The 21,218-nt window shown below is 41.6% G+C and overlaps 1 protein-coding gene across 3 annotated transcripts in view; it reads left to right on the top strand.

The window, feature by feature from the left end:
• Positions 1-21,218, top strand: part of cpne4b (copine IVb) — a 426,362-nt gene that overhangs the window by 68,007 nt on the left and 337,137 nt on the right. For all 3 annotated transcript variants that reach the window (XM_069911200.1, XM_069911226.1, XM_069911210.1), the window contains exon 2: positions 7,524-7,714. In XM_069911200.1, the coding sequence (XP_069767301.1) occupies positions 7,524-7,714 (191 nt within the window). The remainder of the gene's footprint in view (positions 1-7,523; positions 7,715-21,218) is intronic.

Raw genomic sequence — 21,218 nt, 5'->3', positions numbered from 1 at the left:
GCGAACTTCGATAGCTGTATGGTGGAAAGGTTGCATCATGGCCTGGTATGGGGGCACCAATTCCCCTGAGTAGAAAGCCCTGTAAAAGGTAGTGACGCAGCCCAGTAAATCACAGGCAAAACCCTCCCCACCATCGACGCATCCACATGGAATGCTGGCATTGGAGAGCAGCAGCAATCATCAAGGCTCCACACCACCCAGAACATGCTCTGTTCTTGCTTCTGCCATCAGGAAAGAGATATAGGTGCCGCAAGACTTGTATCACCAGGTTCAGGAATTGTTGCTTAAAATTCACCATCTGACTCCTAAACAACAGACTCAATCAGAGACTTATTTAAATAACCTTGCTTTGCACATTTACTATGAAATATTTATTTTTTCTGCATTGCACAATTTGTTTACAATTCTCTTTTGTACGCCTATCTTTCTTGTGTACAGTTGACAGTTACTGATAAGTAGACACTCTACCTGGCCTGCAGGAAAAAGAATCTCAGATGTATGTGATGTCATGCATGTTCTCTTCAAATTTATTGTCAACCTTGAATTTGAGTTCAAACAGAAGACCCGTGGCCTGGTGCCAGGACAACAACATCTCCCTCAATGTCAGCAAGTCCAAAAAGCTGTTATGGATTTTTGGAAGGGGGTGGAGGTCACTCTCTGGTCCACGTCAAAGGTTCTGGGGTGGGGATGTTAGATTGCATTAAGTTCCTTTGGGTAAACCTCTCCAATAACCTGTCCTAGTCTGCCAATATTGATGCACTGACCAAAAAAGAGCAACAATGCTTCTACTTCTTCAGAAACCTGAAGAAATTTGACACTTCTACAGGTGCACTATTGAAAGCATCTTGTCAGGGTGCATCATTGCATGGAACAAGAACAGCTCCTGTCCAAGAGTGCAAGAAACTCCAGAAAGTCTGTGAACGTAGTCTAGGACTACATAATTCTTTAGTTTTTAAAAAAATTGAGATATATAGCACAGTACAGTAATGGACCATTTTGGCCTTGGAAGATAATTTCCTGTGGTTTTGCTACCCACATCCTTCAATGCCCTTCTAGCTTAAGTCATGGGTTTGGAAGGTGTTTTGCAATGATTCATGGTGAGTTGTTGCAGAGAATCCTGTAGAAGGTACAGTCTGCTGTTAATGTTCATTGGAGGGGGAATGAGTCTATGTTGTGGAGGAGTCGCCAATCAAGCAAGCTACGTCCTATAGAGTGTCAAGTTGCACTCATCCAGGCAAGTGGAAAGTATTCCATCATATGTCTGAGCTGAACCTTGTAGATGATGGACAGGCTTTGGGATATTAGGAGGTAAGTTACTCAGTGCAGGTTTCCATGCCTCTGACTTGTTCTTATAGTTACATTGTGTCATTGATTCACTACAAAAGCAAGATCTCATTTCCCTATTTCTTGAACCCCTTCCAAGCTCTATGACACTCAAATCTCCAAAGCTTTCCATTTATGGCCTCTTTGTTATCACTGAATTTAAGTGCTTTTCTATTTGTGGTTATGCTTCAGATTTCAAGATAGAGAATTCCTTTACAGCAACTTTCCACCTTTCTACTCTTTCAATTGGAGCTCATGACTTTTCCCCCTTTAATTCTGTTCTTTTGTCTCCACACATGGCTTGGAACTTATTGGGCAATGCTTGTGAGAAATACTGGGGCATCCCAAGATCAACAGCTCTAAGTTTTCAGCTGGCATTTATAGAATTAAACAAACATTGGGATGTTATCCCAGTATGAAAAGGGATAATAAATGTAAAGGATAGATAAATATAGTTAGTATAAGGAAAACAAAATGTGGCATTTAAATAGTGGTCAATACAGGTCATACAAAAAGTACAGGCATTGATGCGACTTAGAACTAGAGAATATTACAGGCCCCTTTGGCCCTTCTAGTCTATGCTGAACCATTTTTCTGCCTAGTCCAACTGACGCATCCAGTCCTGAATACCTCTCCCATCCATGTACCTGTCCATATTTTTCTTAAATGTTAAAATCCAGTCCACATTCACTACTTAGGCTTTCAGCTTGTTCCACACTCCCACTACCCCCTATATGGAAAAAATTCCTACTTGTGTTCCCCTTAAACCTTTCTCCTTTCACCCTTAACCCATGTCCTCTGGTTTGTATCTCGCCTACCCTCAGAGGAAAAAGTCTATCTACATTTATTTTGTCTATCCCCCTCATAATTTTAAAAACCTCTATCAAATCTCCCCTCATTCTTCTACACTACAGGAAATAAAGTCCTAACTTGTTTAACCTTTCCTTGTAACTCAGTTCCTGAATTCCAGACAAAATCCTCGTAAATCTTCTCTGCACTCTTTCAACCTTATTGACATCTTTCCCATAGTGAAGTGAATGAGGTGACCAAAACTGCACATATCACTCCAAATTTGGCCTCACCAATGTCATATACAACTTTACCATAACATTCCAACTCTTATGTTGAATACTTTGATTTGTGCCAAAAGCTCTCTTTACAAACCTGTCTACCTGTGATGCCAATTTCAGGGAATTATGTATCTGTATACCCAGATCCCTCTGTTCTACCACACTCTACCTTTTATCATGTATGTTGTTTCTTGGCTTGTCCTTCCAAAATACAACACCTCACATTTGTTTGCATTAAATTCCATTTGCAATTTTTCTAGCTGATCCAGATCCCTCTGCAAGCTGTGAAAACTTTCTTCATTGTCTACAATATCTCCAATCTTAGTGTAATCTGCAAACTTGCTGACCCAATTTATCACATTAGCATCCAGATCATTGATATAGATGACAAACAACTATGGACCCAGTACTGTTCCCTGAGGCACACTGGCCTCCATTCTGAGAAGCAATCATCCACTACCACCTGCCTTCTCCCTTTCAGCCATTGTTGTATCCAATTTATTTCTTTACCACAAATACTGAGCGTCTGAACCTTCCTGACTAACCTCCCATGTGGAACCTTGTTAAAGGGTTTACTAAAGTCCATGTAGACAACATCCACATTCTTTGCTTCATCAACTTTCCTGGTAACTTTGAAAAACTCTAAGATTGGCTAAACACAACCTACAACGCACAAAGCCATGTTGACTATCCCTAATCAGTCCCTGGCTATCCAAATACTTGTACATTTTATCTCTTAGAACACCTTCCAATAATTTATCTACTACTAATGTCAGGCTCACCAGCCTATAATTACCTGGTTTACTTTTGGAGCCTTTTTTAAATAATGGAATAACTTGAGCTACGCTTCAATCCTCCGGCACCACACCTGTGGCTAAGGACATTTTAAATACTTCTGCCAGAGCCCCTACAATTTCTGCACTAGCCTCCCTCAATGTCCAAAGGAATATCTTGTCAGGTCCTAAGGATTTAATCCACCCTTATTTAGTTTAAGACAGCAAGCACTTCCTCCTCTTTAATCTGTATAGTTCCATTACTTCATTGCTTCTTTTCCTTACTCCCTGCAACTCTGTGCCCTTTCCATGAGTGAATACTGATGTAAAACACCTATTTAAGATCTCCCCCATCTCTTTTGGCTCCATACATATCTGTCCAGTCTGATATTCAAGGGCACCAATTTATCCTTATTCTATTTAATCAGAGCCAGCTCTCCAGCGCTTGACGTCCTGTTTTGCGGAAACTGCCAAAATGTTTGGCCTGGAAGTCAGCCTGAAGAAAACTGAGGTCCTCCATCAGCCAGCTCCCCACCATGACCACCAGCCTCCCCCCACATCTCCATCAGGCACACTGAACTCAAAACGATCAACCAGTTTACCTACCTCAGCTGCACCATTTCATCTGATGCAAGGATCGACAAAGAGATAGACAACAGACTCGCCAAGGCAAATAGCGCCTTTGGAAGACTACACAAAAGTGTCTGGAAAAACAACCACCTGAAGAAACACACAAATATCAGCGTGTACAGAGCCGTTGTCATACCCACACTCCTGTTTGGCTCCGAATCATGGGTCCTCTACCGGCATCACCTATGGCTCCTAGAACGCTTCCACCAGCGTTGTCTCCGCTCCATCCTCAACATTCATTGGAGCGACTTCATCCCTAACATCGAAGTACTCGAGATGGCAGAGGCTGACAGCATCAAATCCATGCTGCTGAAGATCCAACTGCGCTGGGTAGGTCACGTCTCCAGAATGGAGGACCATCGCCTTCCCAAGATCGTGTTATATGGCGAGCTCTCCACTGGCCACCGTGACAGAGGTGCACCAAAGAAGAGGTACAAGGACTGCCTAAAGAAATCTCTTGGTGCCTGCCACATTGACCACCGCCAGTGAGCTGATATCGCCTCAAACCGTGCATCTTGGCACCTCACAGTTCAGCGGGCAGCAACCTCCTTTGAAGAAGACTGCAGAGCCCACCTCACTGACAAAAGACAAAGGAGGAAAAACCCAACACCCAACCCCAACCAACCAATTTTCCCTTGCAACCGCTGCAACCGTATCTGCCTGTCCTGCATCGGACTTGTCAGCCACAAATGAGCCTGCAGCTGACGTGGACATTACCCCTCCATAAATCTTCGTCCGTGAAGCCAAGCCAAAGAAAAGAACATTTATTTACCCGTAGAAGCCCTAGGATTTTCCTTTGCATTGTCTGCCAAAGCAACATTATGTCAGCTTTCTTAAGGTTTTTCTCACATTTTTTATACTCCTCAAGTACCTCATTTGTTCTATGTTGCCTATACCTGCTATACACCATAGCAGCAAGAGGTTAAAATGCCTGCAAGAACTCTTGCCTGTTGGTCTTTGCAGGTTATGAATCATGGTTGATTCCCTATATCTGTTCTATTCCTCCACCATTTTCATGTACTCTTTGATTAATGTCCAAAATAGCTATTGATATCAATAACATTTGCAGCTGTTGGGAAAATTAGAAACTGGATGAATATCTGTTAGGGAAAAATTAGAGGGCTGTATAAAAGTGGATATCATCACTGGTTATGGATTGCATAGCAGTGCAACACTGCTATAGCTTCAGTGGCCCAGGTTCAAATCTGGCACTGTCTGTAAGGAGTTTGTTCATTCTCCCTGTGAGACTGTGGGTTTTTTTTTCCTGGTGCTTTGGTTTCCTCTTGAGTTCCAATGAAGTAAATTGATCACATGGGTGTAATTAGGCAACTCAGGCTGGTGGGACAAAAGGGTCTGTTACCATGCTAAATCTCTAAATTTAAATTATGGTAAGTTCCATGGAGGTTCTCCCAAATGTTTAAGTGTGTGAGTAGTAGCGCTGGAGAGTGTTATACTACAAATGTTTGAAACAGGTGATTAGCAATAACTATTTCTGTTGGGCTGGGGAGAGGGTGTATCAATTGTTTCCCATTGATGGCAGAAAGCAATGTTTACAGCACATGAAGAGTCTGTTTATCAACTCAATGCATGCTCTTGTTTTGCCATTAAATTGTGAAATATTCCAGTTTATTTCCATTGAAAAATACAGAAAGCTACCATGAACCTATGTATGACATTGAAATTCTTTGGAAAAAAATGACTTAAAAATGAAAAACTAAGAGTTTGGAATGTGGAATTGGGGAATCTCTCAAACCTGTTGTGCTTTTCAATGATAGCTTGTAGCTATTGTGGATAGGGAGGAACAGGTCTCAATTAGTGTTGTGCTTTAAGGACATCAAACAAATCATGATGTGTATATGGGAATGTGCAAGATAAGAAAATAGAAGGTATTTGAGCTGCAGCATGGCAATTGTCAGTTGGGGGTGCCATGGTATAGAAAGAGGCATGCAGACAAAATTTTACTAGCTGCTATCAGAAATGTGAGGCTAAATTTATTGGAAAATCTGAACAAACTGGGCCTCTTTTCTTAGAGGAAGATGAAGTTGAAATGATAGAACTTTGAAAGGTTTTAACACAGTGAATACAAAATATTCCCCCTTTGGGGAAAACAAACTAGAAACTATCAATGTAAAAACAAGAAATTGGATAGGAATTCAGATTAAACTTCTTTATCCAGAAATGTGGAACTTGCATTTATGTGGAAAAGATGAGACAATTTCATTCAAAACAGCTTTGTCCTGAAAGAGGAAGCTGATTAATCAAATGAGAGAGTGAGGCATAGAGGGATTTGCTGATGAGGGCTTTGAATGGACTATGTGCGCAGGTGGAAACTAGATGGGCTAAATGGCCTGTTTCAGTACCATAAGTATCTCACAATAAAGCAAAAAAGACTTTAAAACATTTGAAATTTTAACTAAAATAAATATATATTAAATAATCCTTCTGACAGTTAATAATAACTTTTCTGTTTTACATTTATAATTAATATAAAATTAGGTTATATTATTATAACAGCTTCATGATGAGGATACAGTGTGTGACAGATTTAAACAGAACCTTGTAATAAGGATGTAGTGTGTAGAGGTGTGTCATTACCAGAGCCATATAATAGAGGTGCATAGTGAAAGATTAAACTTTAATACCTTATAATGAAGCTGCAATATATGGCTTTCTTACATTATTCTTCAAGCACATGTCATGTATGTACTGGAGGGAGAGGTTTGTGTTCCTTTATTTTGATTTTTTAAATATATACATTATATACATTCTTGATCCTTGAACAGAGCAGATAGTATAGGACCCAGCCTATGCTTTATCAAGTTAAAGACTGCTGTGGAGGATTATTTTTCAAACAAGGCCAAACAAGCAACCATGAATTTAATGAGCTAAAAGGAGAGGTTGGACAAATTTGGGTATTTACTCTGGAGCATCAGAGAGTGAGGTAGCCTGATAGGAGCTTATAAAATTATGAGAGTCTTTGACAGTCAGAACCTGAAAATGTCACATACTAGGGAACATGCACTTAAGTGAAGGGGGAGAATTTAAAGCAGATGTTTGGGGTAACTTTTATTGAACAGTGGTAAGTGCCTGGAATGGCCTATCAGGATTAGTGATGAATATACAGGGATTAGAGGGATATCTATTGGGAGAAAACAAGCAGAGATTTATTTTAAACCAGGGCTAACATGTGGGCTTAATAGTCTGTACCTGTGCTGTACTCGTTTTATCCTCAGTTACGTAGAAATAAATTTCCCATGCTTGGATAGAAATTATCCATCACCTTGTATCCACCCTAATTGTTAGCTGTAATCTCATTGAATCCTGCAATCCTCTAAGATATCTAAACTTCTCCATTTGTTGGCTTTGGTTCATTCCTTAATTTAACCAGGACCTTGAAGTTTGAAATTTGCTTTGTCCATCTTCCTCTTTTCTTCATTTAGGATGCTTAATATTCCTTTCTCTATCCAAACTGAAAGTTATATGCATTCACTCTTTCTTGTGGACTAAAGTTATATTACAGCATCTATAGAAACTGTCCATCTTGAAATGCCTGAAATGCCTGGATATATTTTATACAATAGATTTAACACAGTGAAAGCAAGTTGTTAAAGCACTGCAGGAGATTTGGGTTTACATGTTCAAAATCAGATAATATTGTTGATCAAAACCTTGTAGCTCCCTTTCCATGAAGATGAGGGAAACTAAAAGCTCCTTTCTTTACTTGCAGTGTCACGTGTTGTGAACAGGATGAGCAACATTTATGAATCAGCTGCCAATACACTTGGGCTATTTTCCAGCCCCTGCCTGACGAAGGTGGAACTGCGAGTATCGTGCAAAGGGATATCAGACCGGGATGCACTTTCCAAACCAGACCCCTGCGTTATCCTCAAAATGCAGTCACATGGACAATGGCTAGAGGTATAGTTTAAAAAAATATATTGGTTCTTGCTTCTGAACACCTTGCTTTACATACTCGGGGAATGCATTTGTAAGTTTCTCATTTATCTGCGCAATATTGGAGTGGAATCTTGTAAAATTCCAAACAGAATTGGATCTATTTAGATTTTGAATATCATAACTTCTCTCTGTTACGTGATAAGTTTAAAGTGATGTCCTTTGGAAGGTCAAATTCGAAAGTGGAGTATGTGGTCAGTGGAAGGATTCTTAAGAGTGTAGAAGAACAGGGGGACCTTGGAATCCAAGTCCATGGATCCCTCAAGATTTTTGTGCAAGTTGATGGGGTGCTGAAAAAGGCATATGGTATGTTGTTCTTCATTAGTTGAAGGATTGAGTTCAAGAGCCAGAAGGTAATGTTGCAGCTCTATAAAACTCTGGTTATTCCACACTTGGAGTATTGTGTTCAGTTCCTGTCCCCTCATTACATGCTTCAGAAAGGGTGCAGGGTAGTTATGGGGCAGTCTAACCTCTATGCTGCCTGGTGCTGACTCTCCATCTGGTGGGGCCAGGGCTTGACCATGGCCACTGAACATTCACTGCTGCCAGCTCCAGTACTGTCCTGGCTTAGCACCTGGATAAGGTTCTCTTTGGGGACCACCTCAAGCCTCTCCTCCCATCTTCATCATCTTGCTGCCCACTCCCCCTGCTAGAGTGACTGCCTTAGAGAGATACCCTGCCTCTGGGGCAGGCCATGCCTCATCAGAGCTTTCCTGGCCCAGCCCTGGCTTTTGACCTCTGTGACTGCTCCCTGCATAGGACACTCAGCTTTTCCCCACCCTCTTATCGCACACTACATTGGCAGCATTCTGCTGTTGGGTATCCCAGCCTGAGCGAGGAGAACCCCACTGTGGCATTCATTGCTCGCTCTGCTCCTTTGCAGGGGCCATTCTGCCAGTGGCCACTCTTCCCTCTCCTTGTCATGCAGCCCAGGCTGTTACTGTCTTGGGACACCCTGGTCTGGTTGCAGGTTTTCTCTGTGTCCTGGGCAAGCTTCAGGAATGCTGGTATCTCCTCCAGCCAACATATTTCTGTGAGCCACATATTACATGTGACTTTGGGGATGAGAAGACAATTGAAATGGTATCAATTGTCCATCCATTGGCTATATTCTGAGCCACTTTTATTCCATATCTCTGGAGTGCAATAACGTCTTGAGAGAAACCTCTTTGGAACATCAAATCAGATCAAACCATTTGTGTCAAGCATCTCATGAAAATATATTTATGAAGGAGTGGCCAAGATAATTGTATTGATAATTTTCTCTCATCTATTGCTCTTTGATTTCAGAGTGCTGATTCTCCATGAATTGAACATCCAGGTTTTGGGGTGGTAATGATGTATAAATCTGTGAGCAACTCTGGAGTATGTACTTCTTTTTTTAAATGCAGAAATCCTTAAGATGCTGTCTGTAATGGCTTCATTATCCTGATTGTGTGGTTTTGCAGGTTTTTCTTGTGTAATATTTGGAAATTGGTGTTGGGCAAGAACCTTGCATTCTTTATAAACTCATCTAACTGTGGGAGGAAAAGAAAATCCCTGAAATATTATGATTTTTCCATGAGATTTTGAGCAGACTTTCTTGTGCTTAATTTAAACTTAACAACCTCCCTGGCCTCAAAACAGTAATTTAAAGGCATGGACTGTAATTCCCACAGCAAATATTTCAAAACATGATGGATTACGGTTCATCGTTCTTTGAAAGTGGATTCTCATGTAGATTGGGTTGTAAAGAAGGCTTTTGGTATGCTGGCTATGATTTATAATCATAGCATAGAATATAGGAACTGGGAATTGATGTTGAGGCTGTTCAAGGCATTGGCGAGGCCAAGTTTGAAATATTGTGTGCAGTTCTGGTCTCCAAATTAGAGGAAGGATATCAATAAGGTAGAGAGAGTGCAGAGAAGATTTACTAAAATGTTGTCTGGGTTGCAGTATCTAAAATACGGAGAAAGATTGAGTAGACTGGGTCTTTATTCATTGCAGCGTAGAAGGTTGAGGGGGGAATCTGATAGAGGTATATAAAATTATGAGGGGAATAGATAGAGTAGATGTGAATAGGCTCTTCCCCTTGAGGGGTCATAAGGGTTGGGGGCAAAAGTTTAGAAGTAACGTAAGAGGAAGCTTCTTCACTCAGAGAGTTATGGCTGAGTGAAATGACCTTCCGGAAGAAGTGTTTGCAGCAGGGTCAATTTTGTCATTTAAGAGGAGGATGGATGTGAGGGGGTTGGAGGATTATGGGCAGGGAGCAGGACGGTGGTACTAGTAGAGTTCACTTAAATCGGTGTGGACTAGAAGGGCCGATATGGCCTGTTTCTGTACTGTAACTGTTATATGGTTATATGTTATATTATTTGCAGAGGGATACAGCATGAATCCCTTCAGCCCACTTTCATTGGACTGAAGATCAACCACCCATTCACACCCATCCTACTCTGAATCCATTGTTTTTATGTTCTCTGCATTCTCATCAACTTCCACAGATTCTATCATTTGTCAATTGTCAGCACACCAGGGGTATCTTCAGTGGCCAATTAATCTACCAACCTGTACATTTTTTTGGAATATAGTGGTGTAGTTGGATTGCAGAGGGTCACATAACCTCTCCATCTGGAACCTAGTCGGAAGCCGCATCACCTGCCAATCAAGGTTGGACTCTGCCCATCCATTAGTGCACACTTGACCAATGGCCCCTTTAATCACCTGGGCCCTCCAACTTGCTGTACTATAAGATCCACCACATGCAATGGTTCTTCCACTTTGCTCTTTGGTCCTGAGATGAACCTACCTTGCTCCATTCCAGGTCATGAACTGTGAACAACACTGAAGGAGTTGTTGGTAAGGTATGCAGTGCACAAGGAAGAGGCTGTTAGATAGCATTGGAGCCATGCTCATATTAGACAAGGCATCATATTGTAATCCTCGGTTGTATTAAGTCTGAACACAGTTGCTAAGTATTGGTAGTGTTAAGTCCGATGTGATTGAGAGTATTAGTGTTTGTTACCCCCCCCCCCCCCCACCGCCCTTTGCTTAGCCAGTGTCCAGACTCATTGCTCTTTGAATCCACCAAACATTTATCCTTCCCACAAAACAAGTAGTAAACTGGAACATCCAGACAAAACCTACACAGTTACAGAGAGAGCATGCAAACGCTGCACACACAACTGGGGTCAGGATAGAACTCTGGTTTCTAGCATTTTTAAAATAGTTTGTAAAGTAGTTGTTCTCAGCCCTTTTCTTTCTACTCACGTACCACTCTTAAGTATTCCCTATACCATAGGGGCTCTGTGATTAGTAAGGGATTGCTTAAGGTGATGTGTGGGTGGAAAGAAAAAGTTTGTAAACCATTTTTTAAATTGTACCTCATTGACTCATTATGTGCACTGTTTCATAACTCCAAAGGAAATGCATCAGTGACAATTTTTCTCAAGCAAAATATTTCAGTTACAACTGGGTCTAGAGCAGTGATTCTCAACCTTCCCTTCTCACTCATTTATCACCTTAAGCAATCCCTTACTAATCACAGAGCACCGATGGCAGAGGGATTACTTAAAGTGGGATGTGAGTGGAAAGAAAAAGGTTGAGAACCACTGTTCTAAAGCATTTATTTCAGTTTTTATTTGAAATAGTTGGATGCTCCAATTTTTTTAAATGTTTAAGCATTATTTAAAATTGTACTTGTTTATTTCTTGGTTTGGCGACTAGGTGAATACTTCAATCTGTTTGGCTGCTTCAAGATTCAATTTATTGTCATGTAATAAAAACAGTGCAATGTAACACATAATTGCCTTTTGTCTGCTGTAAGGCAGACAGATTCGCCGTTGGCAGAAATTGCCTGAAGTGCCTCTTGCAGTTAAAGAAAGAGAAGCAAAAGAGAGATTCCCCACCAACCCCTCCCCCCCACCTCCAGAGTGGGAGGGTGCCCAGGTGGGCCAGTTGGCATGGGTTTATAGTTTTGAGGGGGTATACTCCCCCTGGTAGAGGCAAACGAGGAACCCTTTGCCTTGGTAAAGAATATTGATATTGTAAAGAGAATCAAGGGGGGAATCCTTTGGCACAAATATTAATATTTTAAAGAAGATTCATAAAAGATTAATACAGTTAAATTATAGATAAATAAATGCAGATAACTGAAACCAACTTAGATTTATTATACGTATTTTGATGTGGTGACCAAATTAATAAATAAAAATATACAGTATATTTTCCCACTCTTCTCACGACTGCCACAACACTCTGCCATACATGCACATCACATGAGAATGAGTGATCATGTCTGCCTTGCTAGCAAGAAGTACTTTGATAGAGCCTGTATTCCCCCATCAGTTTCTTCATGCTCATATATTTGTTGTGTAATTGGTTTATAAATAGATATCTGTGTTAAGCCTGTGTAACACCCACACAAACTGATGACACAGCATATCTCTTTATTAAATTTCATGAAATTTGGCTTTGAGAGCAGATAAATCCTATCACTTTGAGTAGTCAGACTTGTGAGTAGTTTCAATGCTTGTTGATAAAAGATGCATTATTATGTTTTAAATTACAGTGAAACCCTGATCTCACATGACCCGATTTAATGCAAATTCGGATATAACGCGAAGAGTCATTGGACTCGTCAGCAGAAGTGGGGATGTCCATTTACTAACTACAATGAATGGGCAAGTGGTGGTGTGAGATATGAGTTGCCACTGCACTGGACAAGCTCAGCACCTCTCTGCCCAGTCCCGAGCCGCCACCATCAACCAAGTGGCTTGGAGAGGTCCCAAGGTTGGCAAGAAATCGTTGGCCAGGTGCGGACTGCAGAGAAGATCTAGGCTTTGTTCTGAGGATACCAGATCAGGTAGAGGATTGAGGCAGCTCCAGTGGAATCCAGGGCAGTATCCACAGATGCTGTCAAGGAATCCCCAAGAATGTCCACTTGCACACGAGAATGGTGCAGGATCTCAGAGCCAGGGAGGCGGCGAGCTGGAGAGCATAGCTCAAGACCGAGGGACCAGCAATTTGGATCAAGTGCAATGCTTGCTACAACCTCGCAAAGTGACCATACATGTGAAGGTGTTGGTGGCAGACATGCATTGAAATAGATATCTTATAAGCACCGTCAAAGCACATCATCAGAGATAAATGGGAGATCAGCATTGTCCCTAGAATAAAAAAGATAACAGCCTACAAATACACTGGGTTGGATGGGGGAATCACAATAGTAGCACATATGGGCGCTGACCCTGATTTTAGACATGATTATGCTTATAGAGTGAAACCCTGATTTAGGGCGACCCCACTTTTTTCAGGATCCATTTCATTATTAGCTTTTTGTTTAGTGCTCTCTTTTGTATTTAATACAGTCTTGTTTTTTTTGTTAACTGTTCATGTAAAATACTTTTTACACTAATATATTTTATATTATATTAAATATAACAGAGGTGCAAAGTTTGTGAAAATATTTTAGGTAAGTAATTTTGCCTAATTCTTTCTTGAAATTTAAAGTAAATTTAGCATTTTCAAGTTTTTCATGTTTTCAACAAAACATCTGTTTTTGAAAATTCGAAGATGGTAATTTAATTTTTTTGGGGAGGTGCAAGTAGTTGGCCTTGCTTAGGGCACAAAATAGTCTGGCACCGGCCCTGGGTGCGAGTCCCTTGACTGCAGTCTCCAGCAGCTGACAGTTCCTTTCCTCGAGTTACCAACAGCCCATTATTTGTGTTGGTCTTTTAGACACAGAAGCCCTCACTGGTCCACTGCTGATGTCACAGCCCCATAGGTTGGTCTCCTCTGTTTCTCCTTCTCAAATGGGGAGTGGTCTCTTTGTTTTCTGATGATCTGCGCCAGTCCTTCGCTTCCCTGGAATCTGTAACCATTTGTGGCTGCTGCCGTCATAGATGCCACTATCTTGGGCGCTGATGCCATATGGTGACCTAATTTGTTGGATGTTGCGGATCTCCTGAACTGATGCCTGACAGAAACTTATCAGTGAGGAAGAGGAGATCTGCACCTTATAGTTGTTGGATCCTTGCTGGCAGCTTTCCTTTGGAGTCAGTAGCAAATCCCTTTGCTTTCCTTCAATCTGCACAGTATTCGAGGATATTTAATTTTTAGTGGATGTCCTGAAGGCACTTTGAGCACATCCATCCTTACAGGTTTAAAAAGTCAGCTCTGATCTCTTTCTTGGGCACCCAGGTTTTAATAACTTTGGGAGCCGTCAAGGTTTAATCCGGAATTGTACATATTCATTTTCAGTAAAAAATCTCGAGTATCTGAAATTCAAGCAATCAGTACCCTCGAGCAACTGGAAAATATATTTAAAAAAATAAAATAATAGGTAAAAAATATGCAAGTTTAAAACTGTAGAAGTAAATGTTCTCTGAAGTAACACATAAACCTTTGGTGAAGATGGGAGCAAATATTCAGCCGGCAGAGTGTCTTGGCCATGCTTTGCTCATAGAAGCCATTTGAATAAAGTTGTGTGAAATAGCAAGGCCATCATCCAGGATGAAGAGCTGGTTCATGCTGCTTGCCATTGGGGTGATTCTCTTAAAGTGTCTCCTTATCCCTGCTTCGTAAGAGTTGTCCCGATCAGAAACTTGGGGGAGGGACGAAGGATTAATTATCTATAATGTTATTGTATGTGTTTCGGGTGGCTCAGTGGGGAGGGGTGGGGGTGGGGTGGAACTTGCAGATGCAGTAGCAGTTAAATGTTTTCAAAGAATGTGACTGAAAATGAAGCAAAATGCTTCATAGTCATGCAAGTGAAGTTTGTTCAGTGTGAGTACACTAGGATTTTTGTCTTTTAATCTGTTTATTTTTAATACAGTTGTGTTAGTTGGGCATTGTCAGAGTAAGATCAAGCAACTGTAAAATACACTTATCCAACATCCAAAGTTTTTGCTGCAGCAGAACAAATATTTTTTAAAATCAACTTCAATATTTTATATTAAAATTAATTAAGAAATAGTAAATACAAAGATTGAATACAGCGCATGTATGGCAATTGGGTGTAATTGGGGCATCATAGGGGGTCATGGGCTGAAAGGGCCTATTACCTTACTGTATGTCTAAACTTAAAATGTAAATACTCTCGTTTGCTCTTTCCAGACTCTGATATTCCTCTGTCATTAACATTGGTCCATACTTTCCTTGCTTGAAGAATTTCAGGGATTTGGAACCTCTGAGTAGAAATTCCTCCTTGCCTCTATCTGAAATGAGTGGCCCCTAATTCCAAGACAGACTCCTAGTTCAAAATGCAAAGGTGAAGCATGACGCACCCCATCAGAATATTTTCTATTTCACTATGATATCCAGTGAATATAGACTTAATTTGCTTCTCCTTTGATCCTTTCATCCAAGGAATCGGCCTCATGAACCTTTAAAGTACTGCCTCTACTGAAAGCCCATCTTTCCTTACATAGGTAAAAACCACACATTGTATTTCTAGTTCCATCTTGCCTGCAAAGTCCATAAAATGGGAGAATAATGGGAAATAGATAAATGGCAGAAATTCTAACCAATTAATTTGGTCTTCGCAGCAGAAAACACATCCCCAAAATAATAGATTATCTTGAGTCGATAATGAGGTGAGAGTTTCAAAACAATGATAAGAAAGGAAGCACAAAGCAATGAGACTAAAGGCAAATTTAGCTATGGTTCACTTGTTCAAGGTATCATTGTAGATGTAAGTTCCTGGCCAGATCAAATTTGGAGAGTTGCAGACTTAGTCCCCATAGATAATTGGGACCTTAGCACCACTCCCTGTGGCATCTGACATAAAAACTGCCAATTTGAAAATGACCCATTAATATCACCATTTCTTGATTAGTTAGCCACTCCCTTAATTGCTAGTATATTACTATCAACCCTGTGCACTCTGTGTGTACAGAACTTTTCATTTAACAACCATCTGAAAAAACACACAAAGATCAGCGTGTACAGAGCCGTTGTCATACCCACGCTCCTGTTCGGCTCCGAATCATGGGTCCTCTATCGGCATCACCTACGGCTCCTAGAACGCTTCCATCACTGCTGTCTCCGCTCCATCCTCAACATTCATTGGAATGACTTCATCATCAACATCGAAGTACTCGAGCTGGCAGAGTCCGCAAGCATCGAATCCATGCTGCTGAAGACCCAACTGCGCTGGATGGGCCACGTCTCCAGAATGGAGGACCATCGCCTTCCCAAGATCGTGTTCTATGGCGAGCTCTCCACTGGCCACCGAGACAGAGGTGCACCAAACAAGAGGTACAAGGACTGCTTAAAGAAATCTCTTGGTGCCTGCCACATTGACCACCGCCAGTTGGCTGATATCGCCTCCAACCGTGCATCTTGGCGCCTCACAGTTCGGCAGGCAGCACCCTCCTTTGAAGAAGACCGCAGAGCTCACCTCACTGACAAAAGACAAAGGAGGAAAAACCCAACACCCAACCCACCAATTTTCCCTTGCAACCGCTGCAACCGTGTCTGCCTGTTCTGCATCGGACTTGTCAATCACCAACGAGCCTGCAGCAGACGTGGACATACCCCTCCATAAATCTTCGTCCGCGAAGCCAAGCCAAAGAAAGAATATAATATATAACAATTACAGTATAGAAACAGGCTATCTCGGCCCCTCTAATCTGTACTGACCTAAGTGATCTCCTCTAGTCCACCTACCTGCACTTTGCCCATAACCCTCCAATCCCCTCTCATCCATATACCTATCCAACTTTTCCTTAAATGACAAAATTGACTTTGCTGCGACCACCTCTTCCGGAAGGTCATTCCACTCAGCCACCACTCTCTGAGTGAAGAAGTTTCCTCTCATGTTACTTCTAAATTTTTGCCCTCTAACTCTTAACTCGTGTCCTCTTGTTTGAATCTCACCTACACTCAAGGGCAAGAGCTTATTCACATCTACTCTATCCCCCTCATAATTTTAAATACCTCTATCAAATCCCCCCTCAACCTTCTATGTTCCAATGAATAAAGACCTAATCTACTCAATCTTTCTTTGTAATCTAGATTCTGAAATCCAGACAACATTTTAGTAAATCTTCTCTGCACCTTCTCTACCTTATTGATATCCTTCCTATAATTTGGTGACCAGAACTGTACACAGTATTCCAAATTTGGCCTCAAATATCTTCTAGAAATCAAAAGGCCTGTTATCTGCTGCTTCCCCTTCATCTAATCTGTTTGTAATATGCTAAAACAATTCTGTAAAATATGTGAACGTAATTTCCTTTTAACAAAGCCATGTTGACTTTGCTTTACTTTCATAATTTTTATAAATATTCTGCTATTATATCTCATGAATGAATTTCAGCATTTTTCCTTAATAATTGTATTAATTTTACAGTGATCACCTCTTTCAAGATCTGGTCCAATGGACTTCTAGCCTCCTTAGCTTCATTGGTTATGTTTGTACTTTCTTTTCAGTGATTGTTTTGAAATGCTCCCCTCACAATCTTTCTTCTTTGGCTTGGCTTCGCGGACGAAGATTTATGGAGGGGGTAAAAAGTCCACGTCAGCTGCAGGCTCGTTTGTGGCTGACAAGTCCGATGCGGGACAGGCAGACACGATTGCAGCGGTTGCAGGGGAAAATTGGTTGGTTGGGGTTGGGTGTTGGGTTTTTCCTCCTTTACCTTTTGTCAGTGAGGTGGGCTCTGCGGTCTTCTTCAAAGGAGGTTGCTGCCCGCCAAACTGTGAGGCGCCAAGATGCACGGTTTGAGGCGTTATCAGCCCACTGGCGGTGGTCAATGTGGCAGGCACCAAGAGATTTCTTTAGGCAATCCTTGTACCTTTTCTTTGGTGCACCTCTGTCACGGTGGCCAGTGGAGAGCTCGCCATATAACACGATCTTGGGAAGGCGATGATCCTCCATTCTGGAGACGTGACCCACCCAGCGCAGCTGGATCTTCAGCAGCATGGACTCGATGCTGTCAACCTCTGCCATCTCGAGTACTTCGACGTTAGGGATGTAAGCGCTCCAATGGATGTTGAGGATGGAGCGGAGACAACGCTGGTGGAAGCGTTTTAGGAGCCGTAGGTGGTGCCGGTAGAGGACCCATGATTCGGAGCCGAACAGGAGTGTGGGTATGACAACGGCTCTGTATACGCTTATCTTTGTGAGGTTTTTCAGTTGGTTGTTTTTCCAGACTCTTTTGTGTAGTCTTCCAAAGGCGCTATTTGCCTTGGCGAGTCTGTTGTCTATCTCATTGTCGATCCTTGCATCTGATGAAATGGTGCAGCCGAGATAGGTAAACTGGTTGACCGTTTTGAGTTTTGTGTGCCCGATGGAGATGTGGGGGGGCTGGTAATCATGGTGGGGATCTGGCTGATGGAGGACCTCAGTTTTCTTCAGGCTGACTTCCAGGCCAAACATTTTGGCAGTTTCCGCAAAGCAGGACGTCAAGCGCTGAAGAGCTGGCACTGAATGGGCAACTAAAGCGGCATCGTCTGCAAAGAGTAGTTCACGGACAAGTTTCTCTTGTGTCTTGGTGTGAGCTTGCAGGCGCCTCAGATTTGAAGAGACTGCCATCCGTGCGGTACCGGATGTAAACAGCGTCTTCATTGTTGGGGTCTTTCATGACTTGGTTCAGCATCATGCTGAAGAAGATTGAAAAGAGGGTTGGTGCGAGAACACAGCCTTGCTTCACGCCATTGTTAATGGAGAAGGGTTCAGAGAGCTCATTGCTGTATCTGACCCGACCTTGTTGGTTTTCGTGCAGTTGGATAATCATGTTGAGGAACTTTGGGGGGCATCCGATGCGCTCTAGTATTTGCCAAAGCCCTTTCCTGCTCACGGTGTCGAAGGCTTTGGTGAGGTCACAAAGGTGATGTAGAGTCCTTTGTTTAGTTCTCTGCACTTTTCTTGGAGCTGTCTGAGGGCAAAGACCATGTCAGTAGTTCCTCTGTTTGCGCGAAAGCCGCACTGTGATTCTGGGAGAATATTCTCGGCGACACTAGGTATTATTCTATTTAGTAGAATCCTAGCGAAGATTTTGCCTGCAATGGAGAGCAACGTGATTCTCCTGTAGTTTGAGCAGTCTGATTTCTCGCCTTTGTTTTTGTACAGGGTGATGATGGTGGCATCACGAAGATCCTGAGGCAGTTTACCTTGGTCCCAACAAAGCTTGAAAAACTCATGCAGTTTGGCATGCAGAGTTTTGCCGCCAGCCTTCCAGACTTCTGGGGGGATTCCATCCATACCTGCTGCTTTGCCACTTTTCAGTTGTTCGATTGCCTTATATGTCTCATCCAGGGTGGGAACCTCATCCAGCTCTAGCCTTAGGGGCTGTTGAGGGAGCTGGAGCAGGGCGGAATCTTGGACTGAGCGATAAGATAAAAAAATTTTTGTCATTGCACAAGTACAACAAAATTGAGTACACACTCTGACTTTGGTCCACACATACATCAAACAAATAAGGTATAAAAAAATAATAATACAATATTCAAGTTTGGAGGTGTTCCGTTCATGTATGGATCTGGGATTAAAAACTGTTTTTAAATCTGTTTGTCTGTGATTTAATGGACCTAAAACATCTACTGGAGAGCAGCAGGTCAAACAAATGATGACCAGGGTGGTAAGGATCTTTCACGATACTGGCTGCTCTTACTAAGGGAGCAAGAGCTGAATAAATCCTCCAAAGAGGGCAGTGTGCTGATAATATTCTGGGCTGTATTGATGACCCTCTGAAGTTCCTCTTGTCTGTTGCCAAGCAGCTGGCAAACCATGTAGGAATACAATAGGCCAGCACACTCTCAATAGAGCAGTGATTGAAGGACGCAAACAGTTTCATTTTCCTGAGAATCCCCAGGGCGTGGAGTCTTTGTTGTGCCTTTTTAAATACTGTGATGGTATTGGTAGTCCAAGAGATATCTTCAGCAAAATGCATACCCAGATGAAGCCTATAAAAAGCATTCTCACCTTGATGTTCAAGGTGGATTAGTGCAGAGTGATGAGCAGTGGCAATGGCATCCACTGTAGATCTATAGACTGTAGCCCTATATACAAACTGATATGGATTAAAGGTGGGTGGGATGCTGACATTTTATGTGCTGCAAGACCAGCCTCTCGGTAGTCATTGAGGCCGCTGATGTCATTCTTCCTCGGCAGTGGAAAATAATAATTATTTTTGGGATGTGTTTTAGTGTTTTCTGCTATGAAGGCCAAATTATGACGACCAAATCACTGCCATTTATCTATTTCCCATTGTTCTTCTGTCTCATACTCAAAGGAACGAATAGCTATTTTCTTTCTGAAAGAAGCTCTTTCGGCCAATTTTATTTTATTTGTTAGTTTCATACTCCGCCTTTCCACCCTGAAATACTTTTCATCATCCTTTAAAGATTTCTGAAGTCGCTCAGGCATCTTTGCAACACTTTATGGACTTCTTTCAATTTGATGTCATTTTTAACTTCCTTATTTAAGTTTTGGATGGTGCATACTCCCTGGAGAGACTGTTCTCACCAGAATTTACCTTGCCTGAGATTTATGAAATATTTCCTTATGAAATATTTCCTTACGTGTTTGCCATTTCTGATCGACTGCCTTGCCCTTCAATCTATATTCCATCTACTTTAACCAACTTTGTTCTTGTATTAATTTATTTGCCTTTTATTTAAGTTCAGTACACCATCTTTAAATTCTCACATTCCATAAATGCTGTGATCATACTTTTATAAGGAATCATTTTCTATGATATCACTAATTCTGTCTCATGATACAACACATATTAAAGAGCCTGTTCCCTGCTTCCTCCAAGTATTGCTGTAAGAGCGCATCCTAAATTTGCCCTCTGCAATCATTCTCAACGACGAACTGGGAAATCCTACTCTTGGTATTTGCCTCCATTTTCAAATCTCAATCAGAATTATTTAAAAAAAACAATCTGATCATATTCACATGGATATTTGTAGGAGGTTGCAATGTTCTTGACTGGTGGTTAACAATATTCAATCTATGGAATGGGTTGATGCAATTTGCCTCAGTAAACAATGAGTTCAACAAAGGTGGCATGGTTAGTGTATCAGTTAGCACAATGCTGTTACAGCGCCATTGATTGGGACTTGGGTTCGAATCCCATGATGTCTGTAAGGAGTTGGTATGTTCTCCTCTTGTCTGCACGGGTTTTCCATGGGTTCTCCGGTTTCTCCCACCTTTCAAAACTGACTGATTGTAGGTCAATTGGGTGTAATTGGGCAGCAAGGGCTCATGGGTCAAAAGGGCTTGTTACCGTGCTGTATGACTAAATGTTTAAAAAAATTAAAATTTAAACATTTAAAATTTAAATTTAAAATTTAGTTGCACATACTTGCTGCTCTCCCTACCTGCACATTAACAGGCATTGGGACTCTACACACTACCTCTGTCAAAAATCATGTGAAGGAACTCACTGGAGTCTAATATTACTGCTCAGCTAATGAATGGATCAGTTGCTGTTTAAAAGACACTATGGGGTCATGCATTTAAACTATAAAGGAATCCTGG

The sequence above is a fragment of the Narcine bancroftii genome, chromosome 1 (assembly GCF_036971445.1).
Source record: "Narcine bancroftii isolate sNarBan1 chromosome 1, sNarBan1.hap1, whole genome shotgun sequence".
Classification (NCBI taxonomy): Eukaryota; Metazoa; Chordata; class Chondrichthyes; order Torpediniformes; family Narcinidae; genus Narcine; species Narcine bancroftii.
This window is presented reverse-complemented; position numbering and strand designations above follow the sequence as displayed.